Source organism: Pseudophryne corroboree, chromosome 2 (genome assembly GCF_028390025.1).
Source record: "Pseudophryne corroboree isolate aPseCor3 chromosome 2, aPseCor3.hap2, whole genome shotgun sequence".
In the NCBI taxonomy this organism is placed as follows: domain Eukaryota; kingdom Metazoa; phylum Chordata; class Amphibia; order Anura; family Myobatrachidae; genus Pseudophryne; species Pseudophryne corroboree.
The window spans coordinates 902842068-902859921 of NC_086445.1; the positions used below are offsets into that span (position 1 = coordinate 902842068).

Below are 17854 nucleotides of genomic sequence, written 5' to 3' on the forward strand. Positions count from 1 at the left end.
CAGATTATAGCAGCATTGCACACGCTAGGCCGCCGCCCTCTGGGAGTGTATCTTTGCTTAGCAGAATTGCGAACGAAAGATTAGCAGAATTGCGAATAAATAATTCTTAGCAGTTTCTGAATAGCTCCGGACCTACTCACGATTAGCGATCAGTTCAGTCAGTTTTGTTCCTGGTTTGACATCACAAACATGCCCTGTGTTCGGCCAGCCACTCCCCCTTTTCTCCAGACACTCCCGCATTTTTCCCTGACACGCCTGCGTTTTTCCGCAAACGCCGTGAAAACCCTGAGTTTCCGCCCAGAAACACCCACTTCCTATCAATCACACTACGATCACTTCAACGATGGAAATTCTTTGTTCTGCCGTGAGTAAATCTACTAAGTTTTGAGCTAAAATACTTAGCGCATGCTTAGGAGCAAACTTTATTACACCACCAACAGTCACCATTATCTTGACACATGAGTACATGTTCATGTAAAAATAGGTGTACTGTATGCATGGGAAATTAGGCATATGTCTTCTTCTTCTTCTTCTTTTCTTTTATATGATGATGATGATGATGATGATGATGATGATGATGATTATTATTATTATTATTACTTTATAGTGCTCGTAGTGATGTGGTATTCTGTACGGTAAGCTGTCAGAAAGTCATCCTACTGTTACCATGACTACATTAGGGAATCTTGAGTGAATCTGTTGTGATATTTTGTCTCACAGTTTACATCCATTTTATCACTATGGCAAAGGAACTGGTGTACCTGGTCACAGGTGGAAGTGGTTTTATTGGGGAACGCATTGTGCAGCTTTTGCTGAAACAAGATTATGTGAAGGAAGTGATCATTTTTGACATCTATGAAAATGAATCCATAAAACATTGGCACACAGGTAAATAACTAGTAACTGACAACAACAAAAAATAAAAATGGCAGACTATATACCAGCAAGGATTTTATTCGCCAGTTTCTTATATACAAATTCATTTATTTGTACCTTCTTGACAGTCACAATTTTTGGAGCTTCTGCCCAGCAGGTGGGAATCAGAAGTTCTCTATTCCAACCCCGTGTAGTTGTTCCACATAGCACAAAACAAAAATACAATTGTGGAACTGCGCTTTTAAAAAGTAAATAAATAAATGTAACACCGGTAGGACAATTAAAGTCAGGACACGTTTAGAAAAAACATAATAATTTAATATCTATAGTAAAATAATATGGAAATCATCAGAATATATAAATATAATAACACCATATAAATCCATATGATCATTTGCCCATCATTCTAATTGTATAGAACTGTCTCCATTATATTTGGAGTTTCAAAAGTATTACTATATATAGAAATCCCAAAGAGTAATTAGACATTGAATTACAAATCCCAAAGTTTACTGTCCGGTGAACACATAGGCAACATTGTTTGAATTATCAGATGCTCTTGCTGAAGTAAAGTGTCCCAAATCCAACAGATAGCAGGTGGCACATAATATGAATGTCTCCTGTCCCTTTATACATCACGCGCCTCTCTACCAGGCAGACAGATAATAAGCATTGTGCTGTCTCTGTCAGGCTCTGGACATACATCAAGGACATTCTCCAGTCACTCTCACAGAATAGGCTTGGAGTGTACAACAGCATTAGGAGATCGCTAACGCATTTCGCCTTTTAGCAGGGAGCTTTATCCTCTTTAATACAATTTTATGTTTTTGTATTAACACCGAGGAAATTTCTTCCCTTTTTTTTTTCTTTTTGCATTACTTTAGTTGTTCCATCTTATTGACTCCACTAGCTGTCAACATGGTACCTAAATGAAATAAAAAAAATAAAAAAAGAAAGAAAATAAATATACAAATTGCATACAGTGACATTATACAGACAGTGGGGGTGTATTTTATAAACCAACTTTTGTAATTTATGTTTGTAATATTATTAGTTGTAGTAGTAATTATTATCATTATTATTATTATTATTATTATTATTATTATCTCAAGATATGTGAAACTCAAAATAGTGCTTGTTGTTGAATGCGTCTGCATGAAGATAAAGTTAAAGAACTTAAATGATCCCAGCTCCAGGATCCCGATGATAAATATTGGGTGAGGGTTAGCCATAGCTGCCCCCCCCCCCACCCAACCTGAGTCTTAGCCCTAGCTGCCAACCCCTGTAATTAGCCATAGCCATGACTCCCCACGATCTTAGCCCTAGCCGCCACCCCAGGTGGGTTAGGGTAGGGGTAAATTAATTATCCCGTCCCCTGTTGGCATTCTAAAAGTTGGGATGCCGCGGTTGGTCATGTGACTGCCAGCATCCCGACTGTCAGTATCAAGTATCACACCCTTAGTGCATATATGACTCATGAAAATGAGTATTTAATGCCAAAAAGATGGACTTGTATCTAACTCTAAATGAGCCCAACAGTATATGCTGTCCTGGAAGGGATACCACATAGGAAGGTTAGGGTGTATCTGCCAAGTCTAAACTAGGGACAAAGCTGATCACACACCTTATCACTAGAGATGAGCGCCTGAAATTTTTCGGGTTTTGTGTTTTGGTTTTGGGTTCGGTTCCGCGGCCGTGTTTTGGGTTCGAACGCGTTTTGGCAAAACCTCACCGAATTTTTTTTGTCGGATTCGGGTGTGTTTTGGATTCGGGTGTTTTTTTCCAAAAACACTAAAAAACAGCTTAAATCATAGAATTTGGGGGTCATTTTGATCCCAAAGTATTATTAACCTCAAAAACCATAATTTACACTCATTTTCAGTCTATTCTGAATACCTCACACCTCACAATATTATTTTTAGTCCTAAAATTTGCACCGAGGTCGCTGTGTGAGTAAGATAAGCGACCCTAGTGGCCGACACAAACACCGGGCCCATCTAGGAGTGGCACTGCAGTGTCACGCAGGATGTCCCTTCCAAAAAACCCTCCCCAAACAGCACATGACGCAAAGAAAAAAAGAGGCGCAATGAGGTAGCTGTGTGAGTAAGATTAGCGACCCTAGTGGCCGACACAAACACCGGGCCCATCTAGGAGTGGCACTGCAGTGTCACGCAGGATGGCCCTTCCAAAAAACCCTCCCCAAACAGCACATGATGCAAAGAAAAAGAAAAGAAAAAAGAGGTGCAAGATGGAATTGTCCTTGGGCCCTCCCACCCACCCTTATGTTGTATAAACAAAACAGGACATGCACACTTTAACCAACCCATCATTTCAGTGACAGGGTCTGCCACACGACTGTGACTGATATGACGGGTTGGTTTGGACCCCCCCCAAAAAAGAAGCAATTAATCTCTCCTTGCACAAACTGGCTCTACAGAGGCAAGATGTCCACCTCATCTTCACCCTCCGATATATCACCGTGTACATCCCCCTCCTCACAGATTATCAATTCGTCCCCACTGGAATCCACCATCTCAGCTCCCTGTGTACTTTGTGGAGGCAATTGCTGCTGGTCAATGTCTCCGCGGAGGAATTGATTATAATTCATTTTAATGAACATCATCTTCTCCACATTTTCTGGATGTAACCTCGTACGCCGATTGCTGACAAGGTGAGCGGCGGCACTAAACACTCTTTCGGAGTACACACTTGTGGGAGGGCAACTTAGGTAGAATAAAGCCAGTTTGTGCAAGGGCCTCCAAATTGCCTCTTTTTCCTGCCAGTATAAGTACGGACTGTGTGACGTGCCTACTTGGATGCGGTCACTCATATAATCCTCCACCATTCTATCAATGTTGAGAGAATCATATGCAGTGACAGTAGACGACATGTCCGTAATCGTTGTCAGGTCCTTCAGTCCGGACCAGATGTCAGCATCAGCAGTCGCTCCAGACTGCCCTGCATCACCGCCAGCGGGTGGGCTCGGAATTCTGAGCCTTTTCCTCGCACCCCCAGTTGCGGGAGAATGTGAAGGAGGAGATGTTGACAGGTCGCGTTCCGCTTGACTTGACAATTTTGTCACCAGCAGGTCTTTCAACCCCAGCAGACCTGTGTCTGCCGGAAAGAGAGATCCAAGGTAGGCTTTAAATCTAGGATCGAGCACGGTGGCCAAAATGTAGTGCTCTGATTTCAACAGATTGACCACCCGTGAATCCTTGTTAAGCGAATTAAGGGCTGCATCCACAAGTCCCACATGCCTAGCGGAATCGCTCCCTTTTAGCTCCTTCTTCAATGCCTCCAGCTTCTTCTGCAAAAGCCTGATGAGGGGAATGACCTGACTCAGGCTGGCAGTGTCTGAACTGACTTCACGTGTGGCAAGTTCAAAGGGCATCAGAACCTTGCACAACGTTGAAATCATTCTCCACTGCACTTGAGACAGGTGCATTCCATCTCCTATATCGTGCTCAATTGTATAGGCTTGAATGGCCTTTTGCTGCTCCTCCAACCTCTGAAGCATATAGAGGGTTGAATTCCACCTCGTTACCACTTCTTGCTTCAGATGATGGCAGGGCAGGTTCAGTAGTTTTTGGTGGTGCTCCAGTCTTCTGTACGTGGTGCCTGTACGCCGAAAGTGTCCCGCAATTTTTCTGGCCACCGACAGCATCTCTTGCACGCCCCTGTCGTTTTTTAAAAAATTCTGCACCACCAAATTCAAGGTATGTGCAAAACATGGGACGTGCTGGAATTTGCCCATATTTAATGCACACACAATATTGCTGGCGTTGTCCGATGCCACAAATCCACAGGAGAGTCCAATTGGGGTAAGCCATTCCGCGATGATCTTCCTCAGTTGCCGTAAGAGGTTTTCAGCTGTGTGCGTATTCTGGAAAGCGGTGATACAAAGCGTAGCCTGCCTAGGAAAGAGTTGGCGTTTGCGAGATGCTGCTACTGGTGCCGCCGCTGCTGTTCTTGCGGCGGGAGTCCATACATCTACCCAGTGGGCTGTCACAGTCATATAGTCCTGACCCTGCCCTGCTCCACTTGTCCACATGTCCGTGGTTAAGTGGACATTGGGTACAACTGCATTTTTTAGGAGACTGGTGAGTCTTTTTCTGACGTCCGTGTACATTCTCGGTATCGCCTGCCTAGAGAAGTGGAACCTAGATGGTATTTGGTAACAGGGGCACACTGCCTCAATAAATTGTCTAGTTCCCTGTGAACTAACGGCGGATACCGGACGCACGTCTAACACCAACATAGTTGTCAAGGACTCAGTTATCCGCTTTGCAGTAGGATGACTGCTGTGATATTTCATCTTCCTCGCAAAGGACTGTTGAACAGTCAATTGCTTACTGGAAGTAGTACAAGTGGGCTTACGACTTCCCCTCTGGGATGACCATCGACTCCCAGCGGCAACAACAGCAGCGCCAGCAGCAGTAGGCGTTACACGCAAGGATGCATCGGAGGAATCCCAGGCAGGAGAGGACTCGTCAGACTTGCCAGTGACATGGCCTGCAGGACTATTGGCATTCCTGGGGAAGGAGGAAATTGACACTGAGGGAGTTGGTGGGGTGGTTTGCGTGAGCTTGGTTACAAGAGGAAGGGATTTACTGGTCAGTGGACTGCTTCCGCTGTCACCCAAAGTTTTTGAACTTGTCACTGACTTATTATGAATGCGCTGCAGGTGACGTATAAGGGAGGATGTTCCGAGGTGGTTAACGTCCTTACCCCTACTTATTACAGCTTGACAAAGGGAACACACGGCTTGACACCTGTTGTCCGCATTTCTGGTGAAATACCTCCACACCGAAGAGCTGATTTTTTTGGTATTTTCACCTGGCATGTCAACGGCCATATTCCTCCCACGGACAACAGGTGTCTCCCCGGGTGCCTGACTTAAACAAACCACCTCACCATCAGAATCCTCCTGGTCAATTTCCTCCCCAGCGCCAGCAACACCCATATCCTCCTCATCCTGGTGTACTTCAACACTGACATCTTCAATCTGACTATCAGGAACTGGACTGCGGGTGCTCCTTCCAGCACTTGCAGGGGGCGTGCAAATGGTGGAAGGCGCATGCTCTTCACGTCCAGTGTTGGGAAGGTCAGGCATCGCAACCGACACAATTGGACTCTCCTTGTGGATTTGGGATTTCAAAGAACGCACAGTTCTTTGCGGTGCTTTTGCCAGCTTGAGTCTTTTCAGTTTTCTAGCGAGAGGCTGAGTGCTTCCATCCTCATGTGAAGCTGAACCACTAGCCATGAACATAGGCCAGGGCCTCAGCCGTTCCTTGCCACTCCGTGTGGTAAATGGCATATTGGCAAGTTTACGCTTCTCCTCCGACAATTTTATTTTAGGTTTTGGAGTCCTTTTTTTACTGATATTTGGTGTTTTGGTTTTGACATGCTCTGTACTATGCCATTGGGCATCGGCCTTGGCAGACGACGTTGCTGGCATTTCATCGTCTCGGCCATGACTAGTGGCAGCAGCTTCAGCACGAGGTGGAAGTGGATCTTGATCTTTCCCTAATTTTGGAACCTCAACATTTTTGTTCTCCATATTTTAATAGGCACAACTAAAAGGCACCTCAGGTAAACAATGGAGATGGATGGATTGGATACTAGTATACAATTATGGATGGGCTGCCGAGTGCCGACACAGAGGTAGCCACAGCCGTGAACTACCGCACTGTACTGTGTCTGCTGCTAATATATAGACTGGTTGATACAGAGATAGTATACTCGTAACTAGTATGTATGTATAAAGAAAGAAAAAAAAACCACGGTTAGGTGGTATATACAATTATGGACGGGCTGCCGAGTGCCGACACAGAGGTAGCCACAGCCGTGAACTACCGCACTGTACTGTGTCTGCTGCTAATATATAGACTGGTTGATAAAGAGATAGTATACTCGTAACTAGTATGTATGTATAAAGAAAGAAAAAAAAACCACGGTTAGGTGGTATATACAATTATGGACGGGCTGCCGAGTGCCGACACAGAGGTAGCCACAGCCGTGAACTACCGCACTGTACTGTGTCTGCTGCTAATATATAGACTGGTTGATAAAGAGATAGTATACTCGTAACTAGTATGTATGTATAAAGAAAGAAAAAAAAACCACGGTTAGGTGGTATATACAATTATGGACGGGCTGCCGAGTGCCGACACAGAGGTAGCCACAGCCGTGAACTACCGCACTGTACTGTGTCTGCTGCTAATATATAGACTGGTTGATAAAGAGATAGTATACTCGTAACTAGTATGTATGTATAAAGAAAGAAAAAAAAACCACGGTTAGGTGGTATATACAATTATGGACGGGCTGCCGAGTGCCGACACAGAGGTAGCCACAGCCGTGAACTACCGCACTGTACTGTGTCTGCTGCTAATATATAGACTGGTTGATAAAGAGATAGTATACTCGTAACTAGTATGTATGTATAAAGAAAGAAAAAAAAACCACGGTTAGGTGGTATATACAATTATGGACGGGCTGCCGATTGCCGACACAGAGGTAGCCACAGCCGTGAACTACCGCACTGTACTGTGTCTGCTGCTAATATATAGACTGGTTGATAAAGAGATAGTATACTCGTAACTAGTATGTATGTATAAAGAAAGAAAAAAAAACCACGGTTAGGTGGTATATACAATTATGGACGGGCTGCCGAGTGCCGACACAGAGGTAGCCACAGCCGTGAACTACCGCACTGTACTGTGTCTGCTGCTAATATATAGACTGGTTGATAAAGAGATAGTATACTCGTAACTAGTATGTATGTATAAAGAAAGAAAAAAAACCCACGGTTAGGTCACTGGTATATACAATTATGGACGGGCTGCCGAGTGCCGACACAGAGGTAGCCACAGCCGTGAACTACCGCACTGTACTGTGTCTGCTGCTAATATAGACTGGTTGATAAAGAGATAGTATACTACTAATATTATATACTGGTGGTCAGGTCACTGGTCACTAGTCACACTGGCAGTGGCACTCCTGCAGCAAAAGTGTGCACTGTTTAATTTTAATATAATATTATGTACTCCTGGCTCCTGCTATAACCTATAACTGGCACTGCAGTAGTGCTCCCCAGTCTCCCCCACAATTATAAGCTGTGTGAGCTGAGCAGTCAGACAGATATATAATATATATAGATGATGCAGCACACTGGCCTGAGCCTGAGCAGTGCACACAGATATGGTATGTGACTGAGTCACTGTGTGCTGTGTATCGCTTTTTTCAGGCAGAGAACGGATTATAAATAAAAGTGGTGGTCACTGGTCACTATCAGCAAAACTCTGCACTGTACACTACTGAGTACTCCTAATGCTCCCCAAAATTAGTAAATCAAGTGTCTCTCTAATCTATTCTAATTCTAAACGGAGAGGACGCCAGCCACGTCCTCTCCCTATCAATCTCAATGCACGTGTGAAAATGGCGGCGACGCGCGGCTCCTTATATAGAATCCGAGTCTCGCGATAGAATCCGAGCCTCGCGAGAATCCGACAGCGTCATGATGACGTTCGGGCGCGCTCGGGTTAACCGAGCAAGGCGGGAAGATCCGAGTCGCTCGGACCCGTGAAAAAAAACATGAAGTTCTGGCGGGTTCGGATTCAGAGAAACCGAACCCGCTCATCTCTACTTATCACTCACCTTATTCCCCTGCTCTGACCTAGCCATGCCCCAAGTTGTTACCCCCTCCCCCCATATGTACAGCTACCACCTACTGGGACTGGTTATGTGCATGATAAGATGTCAAGCATGCTCACTTTCTTTCTTTTGCCTCTTTAGCATCTGCCACCATAACTTTTATTAAAGGAGATATCACCAATTTTAACCAGATTCTGGCAGCTGTCAAAGGCGTCCATGTTGTTATACACACCGCTGCCCTTGTGGACTATTTGGACATATGTCCTTTAAAAAAACTGGAAGCGATAAATGTTGAAGGTGAGTTGTTAAAGGGAAATGAATACTATTTATATGTATGATTTATATTCTCTTTATCTGCAGATGTTCAGGAAAAAATTATATTCTATCCGCTGAACACTAACTATTTACTGGCGATAGGTTACGCTAATGAGGGTAGGTCAGGTCTAGGCCTTGCTAGTTTTTTTTTTACTGCCAAGGAACAGCCAGGGCAAATAACTAAAGTCAGATGAAGAGTAATTTTGTGAAGCCAGCACTTTTTTATTTATTGCTTACTGAGAGATGCATAGTGACACTGCTTTTGTTCTGTTTGACATATTTGTGACCACACATTATTCCTGTCCTGATTTAGGAGGGACGGATCTGATTCTAGGTGACCATGCGGTCATTCTAACAGCCAGGGTTTTTGTCCCTGTTGCCGGTAATGTTGGGAAGTGTGTCCCAGGCGGAGATTTATCAAAACTTGGAGAGAGATAAAGTTCCGACCAATGAGCTTCTGTCACATTACAGACTGTATTTCAAAAATGACATTTAGAAGCTGACTGGTTGGTACTTTGTGGTCTATTTACTAAGCCTTGGGGGTAAATTTACTAAGATGGGAGTTCTATTTAAGATGGGATGTTGCCCATAGCAACCAATCAGATTCCATGTATTATCTTCTAGAAGGTGCTAGATACAGTAAATGAGAAGTAGAATCTGATTGGTTGCTATGGGCAACATCCCATCTTAAATAGAACTCCCATCTTAGTAAATGTACCCCTTGGTGAGAGATAAAATGGGCAGAGATAAAGTACTAACCAACCAGCTCCTAACTGTCATTTTTCAAACACAGCCTGTAACATGCCAGTTAGGAGCTGATTGGATGGTACTTTAACTCAGTCTTAAAGGCTTAGTACTTTATCTCTCACCAAGGCTTAGTAAATAGACCCCTTTATCTCTCGACAATGTTTGATAAACACCAACCCCCATCCTCCAGTCACTTAAGTGAGCTTGTTTCACGTGTAGGTGTAACTGCCGCACCTATTCAGGGGATGAGAGGGTGCGGGATTTTTAAATCTATATTGCAACAACGCTCAACATCATCAAAATGGTGACAGTAACTGGCGTATCCTCATGTTATACTGAACTCTAGTCTCTAAGCATTTACTCCTGTATGCTGAGCCTCATTGATGATGTGGCTATGCCAGTGTCTCCCAAACTTTTTGGAATTACGGCACCCTAGGATATCAGAATTTTTTAATAGCACCACTAGGCCCAAAGTTTCTTAGTGAGATATTTAGAAAGTAATATTAAATTAAATAGATTGTTTATTTGTCCTCCTTAAGTTCAAATGAGTGGTGAGGGACAAGAGTTGCTTCTGTTTGTCCCCATATGTTATGATTAGCAGCCACCAGCACTGCACTTTCCTATTACATTGACCATAAATAATTTGAATTGGTGCTGGATCACCAACCCGAGGCACCCCTGCAAGTGTCCCGAGACACCCCAGGGTGCCGCAGGACACAGTTTGACAACCACTGGGCTATGCATATTGGAGCCTATAGGACATGCTTGTGTAAAATATGCTCATTTTGTAGCCTTAGGTACTGTATCTACCTTATAAAGATAACGCAGGAGGAGTAAAAACAAAAAAAGTACAACAGCAAAAGGGATGCGATCACGAGACTGACTGTCAGGATCCCGGAGGTCACAATGCTGATGCCGGAATTCTGGCAGGCGTGAAATCCTGTTGTCGGAATACCGGAGCCACAGGCTTTTCTCCCTCTGTGGGTAGATCCTGTTGCGAGCGCAGTGAGTCACCGTGCTCGCAGTGTGGCAAGCACAGCGAGCCCGCAAGGGGCTTTCTAGTGCTCGCCCTGCTGCTGGCATTCTGGAATCCCGGCTGCCGGTAAAACATATGTATTCCCAGTAAAACACAAAAGCTTGAGAAGCCTTCATGACAAACACGTTCTTCAGTCCCCAGGAAAGATGGCTCTAGCCAGGGGCGTATCTAGAGAGGAGGAGACCTGTGTGCAGGCTCTGTCAGGGCCCCCTCCTCTCTAGCTGGTAGCAGCGCTGTGACTCTCCTACTGCACATGCGTGAAACCAGAGCCATCTTAACAGCAGTGTAGGCCCCTGGCCACGGCAATGCACTGGGGCCCCTACCCACCCATCAGCGGTAGGGGTGGGGGTAGGCAACTTTGATGTCCCGCGGGGGGTAGGGGGGTTCTATCTTTCGCTCAGCATGTAGGACCTGGAGAAATAATTTCTGCTAATTACTCCTTTACTGCACAAATGGGGCGGAAAGGAGAACACTAAACTGTAGAAGGGGGCATTGGGCTGAATGAAGGGGCCCTGGTACATGACTTCCAGGGTGGTAGGGGGTGTTTAATACATAGGGGAGGGGTGGATAGGGGAGTGGGCTTAATATTCCTCATTTTACGGGGGTCAGGGCAGCTTGCTTTACTGTAGATATCTCCAGTTCCTGGAAATAGATTTCTTAGCTTTAATGGGATAAAAAATACTAGAGTGTCTCACCTGTCAGGTGGTTCTGGGGACTTGGGGATCAGACTTCAGTAGCCAGAGCAATCCACCAACAAAAATATAAAACTGCATATTAGGCGTGTGGAGCTGGAGCAGGGACCAGCTGCTTGAAGGCCGATATCTGTGGTTCTGGGCAAAGTGCAGACAAGCTGCCAGTGTCCTCTGAAAGGGGAGCGTCCCAGCTTTAGGATTATACCCTCAGAAAAACTCTAAGTCAGACAGAACCCGAGATATCTGGCTGGGAAGAACAATTAACAGGCTTGGATGGGGACCACTGCTTTGAAGTCAGATATCTCCTGTTCCCCAGGGCCGATTTTAAAAAATCTGGTACCCCTGGAAAGAGGGGACCCTCAGCTATCAGCCTAGGGCTCTTTTACTCCTGGGGCCCTTGGGCAAGAGCCCATTGAGCCCATACGAAAAGACGGCCCTGCGTGAAACACCACTACGCCATTTTCTCAGTGATTTGTGCAGCGCTGCTGCTTTGCCACGGGACCTCGGAGGGTAGTATTACAAACAATGGGTGCAGGGTGTGCGGTGTGGGCCCTCCCATGACCCCGGGGGCCTGTGTATATATAAATACGCCCATCTAGCGATAAAGACACAAAGCAGGCCAAGGATTTTCTGAAAGAAAATATATTTGAATGGCGTGATCAATGTATCGATTTCTGGATTTATGCACATTGTTATCGGATACAAGAGTAAAGAATATTTTATCTTTGTGAATAGGCACCGAGCATGTTCTTAATGCTTGCTGGGCCATGGAGGTCCGCTACATACTGTACACCAGCTCAGTATCAGCAGCAGGGCCAAATACAAATTCACATCCTATGGCGAGGTAAGAGTTAAAGCTGCATTGTTTTTATATTTATTTTCAGAAGAGAATGTGTTTATATATATGTCAGTAGAGGCCTAGTTCTATTTTTCTCTGTGTACAGGGATGTATTTCTCATATTCAGCAAGCAAATGGGTTTATGTTAAATGTATTTGTTTGTTTTTTTCCCTTTACATTAACTTTTTTACTTTTTCATGCTCTTTACCAACCATCTGTTTCTTTCTATGCTGTAATAAAATGTAGAAGAGTTGCTAGAGAGACTGTGGGCTGCACGCAGTGACTATTCATTTAAGGACAAATCCCTAGGACAGCAACGACTCAAAATATGCTTGTGGCTGACTCTGAGCAGGGATGTGCAGTGAGGTAAATGTCTCAGGAGGCACTGGCTAGTACCAGAGCCAGATTTACACACAGTATATGGGCCCAAGGGTACATGTGGGCATTACACACAGGTGCAGCAGTATATACTGCTGGAAATATGGTGAGTTTTGATCAGAGATGTGCAGAAAAGATAGGCAGAGGGAGCACTGCCTCACCTGTCATAGACTGTTTACTCCAGACTTTTGACTATAAAATTATTAGAATAATACAAAGAAGATATTTATTATAAATTCTTTGTATTTTTTTTCATATACGTTATACAGTCAAAACTCTAGCATGTACTGGAGTATGACAAGAAAGGCTCTGCCTCACCTCAACGCACGTCACTGGTCACACTCTAAGCCAGTATGGATGTAGTTGGCTGATGTTTTAAGTACTGCGCATGGGTTCTGCTTGTTACTGCACAGACGCAGAATGGATTTGGACACAGGAAGTATGGACTATAGTGGGTGTTCCTGGGAGGTAACTGGCTAGGTGGCCGCAGGCGTGTCGCTGCCAGCAGATGCATCTAAAGATGCACAATTGCTAACACAGTATGCCATAGTCAGACACAGAAACTGCACTGCCATAGGACTTGTGCATGTTTTGATGCTACGTCTGATGGTGCGTCTAAAACACATCGAGATACATTTTCACAGACGCAAGGTGCTGAAAGTAGGCATCTCAGTTTTAAAGAAATCCGCTACTACACTACTGTAGCATAAAAACACAGATGTGGCTGCAAAAAGAGATGCTGCTGTAGCCATGTCTCACTGTGACCCAGAATCAGGCCCAGTATGTCATAGGCCAATGCAGCAGGGTTTTTCAGTTGCCCGGTGCCCCCTCATTCCTGCCCGGTTGCTCAAACATGACCAAAATATCAGAAGTATATAATAAATGCAGTATATGGCATAGAATGGAGCTGCTGCGCATGCCCGTTGGCAGCAGTTTCTCCTACCCAATCTGCTGTGTATGTGAATTTGAGCACTCAGTCAGCGCACTGGAGCAGAGAGCAGCTGCCAGTAAGAAGAGATAGGAGTATTAACATAAGGTGAGAAGGGATGTGGTTACAATCCCGACGGTCGGGATCCCGGCGCACAAGATTTCAGCGCCGGAATCCCAACACATGCCGGAATGACGATGCCATAATTCTGAAAAGGCCCAGGACACCGACGCCGGAATCCCGGTGATTTTAGGTGTAGGCAAGCATTAGGGTTAGGCACCTAAAAGGGAGGATTAGAAGTAAGGTAGGGTAGGGTTAGACTACTTACCGCCCACTGTCAGATTTTCGACTGTCAGGATGCTGCTGTCTGTCTTTTGACTGCCGACAGCCAGCATTTCATACCCAAGATAGTGTAGTGTGTACTTAGCAAGCTCAGTTCTGTGTCCTACTGGTTATATTGTAGTATATCGTTCACAGACATTTCGCTTTGGCTGTGCAGCACAGTCAATGGCCTCTATAACTGCAGATACATTGGCGCATCGTGCTTTGAGTACAGGCGGGCAGCCGACCACCCGTACACTTGCTGCAGAGGCTGTCGGTGACTGACATCACAACAAGGTGGGCACACGTAAATGCCCGCCCAGGTGTGACATCAGGCATGACACATCGGTATGACTATTAGTAAGTATGTATGCGCTTACTGATCGTCAGATAGGTCGGTGGATCGGCTTAACCATTGTCCTAGTGTGTACATAGCATAAGACGCACCATCAGTTGCAGCAGCCCTATGGCTGGTGCAATTTCTCTGTCTGAGTATGGCCTCCTTATTGAGTGGCTCAGTGTCTGTGTATGGAACCACTTTCACCGACATACTTGCGGCACTCCCACAGCACATCCATATTACAGACAATCTCTGTGAGTGCTCTAAGACACCTGCCTGTCACTGCCCTGGAACACCCACTACATTTCCCATACACTTCTTCCTGCATGTGACTGCACGGACACAATCGGAACGCATGCATGGTGCAACTTAGATACATACGCATTAGTAAAAAACCTGCCCCACTACATCTGTCGTCAGCATTACGTACTCCTGTGAATAAGGCCCAATGGCTGTCTGCAGAGTGGATAGGCCAGCATTGGTGCTTTGTGTAAAGTTTCACCACAATGGTGCTCAATTCTGCTGGCAATGTACAGGGAAAAAGATAACAATAAAAGAAATACAAACATTGGACTGTAAAAGTCGTTTCACTGCTATAAAAAATCCACTTCTTTTCATCTTAGTTACTTATTACATTGCTGACCTCCTCCCCACTACAGGAGTTCAGTGATCCCAGCTTATTACAAGATATTACACATTCATTTCCAGTTTTAGGTGGATTGTGCTTGCATTTGTTTGTCAATGTTATCGACCTCCTTTGTGATATTCTATATATTGTTTTGTTGGCGTATAATAAACATGAATTACTCTTATTGCTCATAGGGGCAGATTCAATTAATTGTGAAAGCCATTGTAATGGGTTTTCAGGTGTAAGATTGTTAAGGCTGATTCTGCTTGCAGCCTATGGAAGTATTCTGCTTGCAGCCTATGGAAGTGGGCCTATCGTGACTGGCAGATACACTTCCCATAGTACATTTAAACTTGCCTCCAGGAGGGGAAGCAGAGGGGAGAAAATTCAAGTTAAGCGAGGGGTCACTTTTGAGAAGGCCTATCAGTGTGAAAAAGGTAGAAATGTTACCCAGGGAAGTAAAGTCTTCAGAGTTGAGCTGATCTGAGGCAATCACAGACACTGTCTCGGCAAGAGAAATTTGATAAACACAGAAACTAACAAAATGAATGTCTTATTGCCAGCAGCAAGCACTGAGGGGCAGATTTATTAAGCTTGATGAAGTGATAAAGTGGAAGCTGATAATGCATCAGCCAATCAGCTACTAACTGCCATGTTACAGGCTGGGTTTGAAAAATGACAGTTAGGTGGTGACTGGCTGGTGCGAAATCACCTTCCACTTTATCACTTCACCAGGCTTAATAAACCTGTCCCTGAATTCTTTCAGAAGATCTGCCTAAAATCGTACTTGCATTCGCATCATCATGTTTGTACTACTGTAATGCCCTCTACCGTCCTACCAGGCTGATAACTATCTGACCCTGTTCCAGCATCTTAACACTCATTCTCTACTACCTTCATAGACTGCCTGTAACATGGAGAATCTATATCTAGATTGACTTACTGACTTTTAAAGCCCTACATGACTAGGTCCCAAAATACCTGAAACAACTTCTGATTTGTTACTGCCCCCTCTCGCTTACTGCGATCTCTAAATGAAGGGCTACTAGCAATAGTGTATCTAGAATTTCCCTTAATTCATTTAACTTTCCTGTCCCAACTCTATGGATCCCGCTTCCTTGTTGAGAGGCTTCCACTCTAGAATCCTTCAAGAACAACCTTAAGACTTACCTGCTTGCTCACGCATTTCACCAATGTTGCTTTAGTTCCTGGAAAAATAAAACCCAAATGCTTAAGCATATTTTGAATCTTGTGTTTTTTTTTTATTGTAATGCTAAAGCGCTTTGAGTTAAATTGGAAGAAAATTGCTATATAAATAATTATACATATTAGTTACATGCTTGCAACATGGGATCAAGTACAGACAACTTTAGCCCAGCATCAGCCCCAAAATTTTAATTGGATTCCCAGTAGAAATTATTCTTCCCTTATAGTGATAATCCAATAGACATACTGGCCATTTCTTCAGGTAATGAGGAACATTTACTTCTTATGTAATGCATATTGCACATATGTCTACTTTAAATGCCTTACCCACTGGAGGGGAGATCCAAATGTTAGGTGTATGGCACATGAAGCGTGATTTGTGTCATCACTGTTCTGCGGGCAATGCCAGGATGTGTACCATCACGCTGCCCTGGGCAGTAACATGTAGATGCAATTTGCTGTGTGATTTTTCCATGCAAGTGGGAGGAATCCAAGTGGTTGGTCTACACTCCAGGGAATTCGGCAGAATGGCCTAAATTTTGGGAGGCTCACAGACATACAGGGATAGTAGGCAAGTATGATATACTGTAACATTGTATCTCTATATACAGTATGTGCACTGGTTTGTATTATTTCTAGATTTAAGTAGTAGCAGCACATAAGGGGAATTCAATTTTCAGAGGCATTGTTCAGAGTGATTTTAGTTGTACACCCTTAGGGGCAGATGTACTAAGCCTTGAAGAGTGATAAAGTACCAGCCAATTAGCTCCTGTCATTTTTCAAATGCAGCCTGTAACATGGCAGTTAGGAGCTGATTGGCTGGTACATAACCCCCCTGCCATTCCCCATATATCCCCGTCCCTTAGTCTTTTTACCTAGTGATTTAGGGGTCTATTTACTAGGCCTTGGATGGAGAGTAAGTGGATGGAGATAAAGTACCAGTCAATCAGCATCTAACCGCAATGTCACAGGGTGTGTTTGAAAAATGACAGTTAGGAGCTGGTTGGCTGGTACTTTGGTGTAGATTTATTAAGCCTGGTGAAGTGATAAAGTAGAAGATGATAAAGCACCAGCCAGTCAGCTCCTAACTGTCATTTTTCAAACCCAGCCTGTAACATGACAGTTAAGAGTTGATTGACTGGTGATTTATCACCGTCCACTTTATCACTTTACCAGGCTTAATAAATGTGCCCCTTTATCTCCGTCCACTTTATCTCTGTCCCAGCCTTAGTAAATAGACCCCCTTGTGTAACGTGCAATTTCACCAAGGATGCCTAACCTTGTGGATACAACTCCTTCACATTTCCTACTCCACCTGACACTCCTTCCCACAAAACTCTTCTTACTTTTGTTTCCAGAAATGTTGACTGCCATTTATCCTGCCCATGTCTCAGTGGGACAGAGGGTCCCTTTGCTGGAACCAGCTCTCAGGATTTCTGACAATTACTGTACCAGCAGCAATTATCCATATTTATTAAAAGTATCCTGTTAATTTGTTTTTAAGATTCACAGAAGAAACCATATCTGAGGGAGAACTCTTGCTTTCATACGGAAAAACCAAGGCTCGTGCAGAACAATTGATCCTCTTGGCAAATGGCCGGCAGGTAAAAATGACAAGATAATATTTACATAACGCTGCATGGTAAAAGCCTTGCTTTTATTTCCAATTGTGAGGAAAAAATATTATATGACAAAGGTGCACATTTTTAATTTTGGGGGCAAATTCAAACTTGTACACGATTACAGCTGCAATTTTTGTACCTGAGGATATGTGAAAAAAAATATGCTAATGCAACAGCTGACAGAACTTATACTGAGACGCCCACCGCAGCCATCGCAACTCTCTGCAATACACAGCATTGGACACAGATCATGCAGACCATCTCCCTGAGT

At 44.2% G+C, this 17854-nt stretch overlaps 1 protein-coding gene across 1 annotated transcript in view; it reads left to right on the forward strand.

The window, feature by feature from the left end:
• The first annotated feature begins 740 nt into the window (after window positions 1-740).
• Window positions 741-17854, forward strand: part of LOC135023824 (3 beta-hydroxysteroid dehydrogenase type 7-like) — a 47128-nt gene continuing 30014 nt past the window's right edge. The window contains exons 1-4 of the mRNA XM_063953423.1: window positions 741-888; window positions 8674-8829; window positions 12058-12166; window positions 17466-17565. Of these exons, the coding sequence (XP_063809493.1) occupies window positions 741-888; window positions 8674-8829; window positions 12058-12166; window positions 17466-17565 (513 nt within the window). The remainder of the gene's footprint in view (window positions 889-8673; window positions 8830-12057; window positions 12167-17465; window positions 17566-17854) is intronic.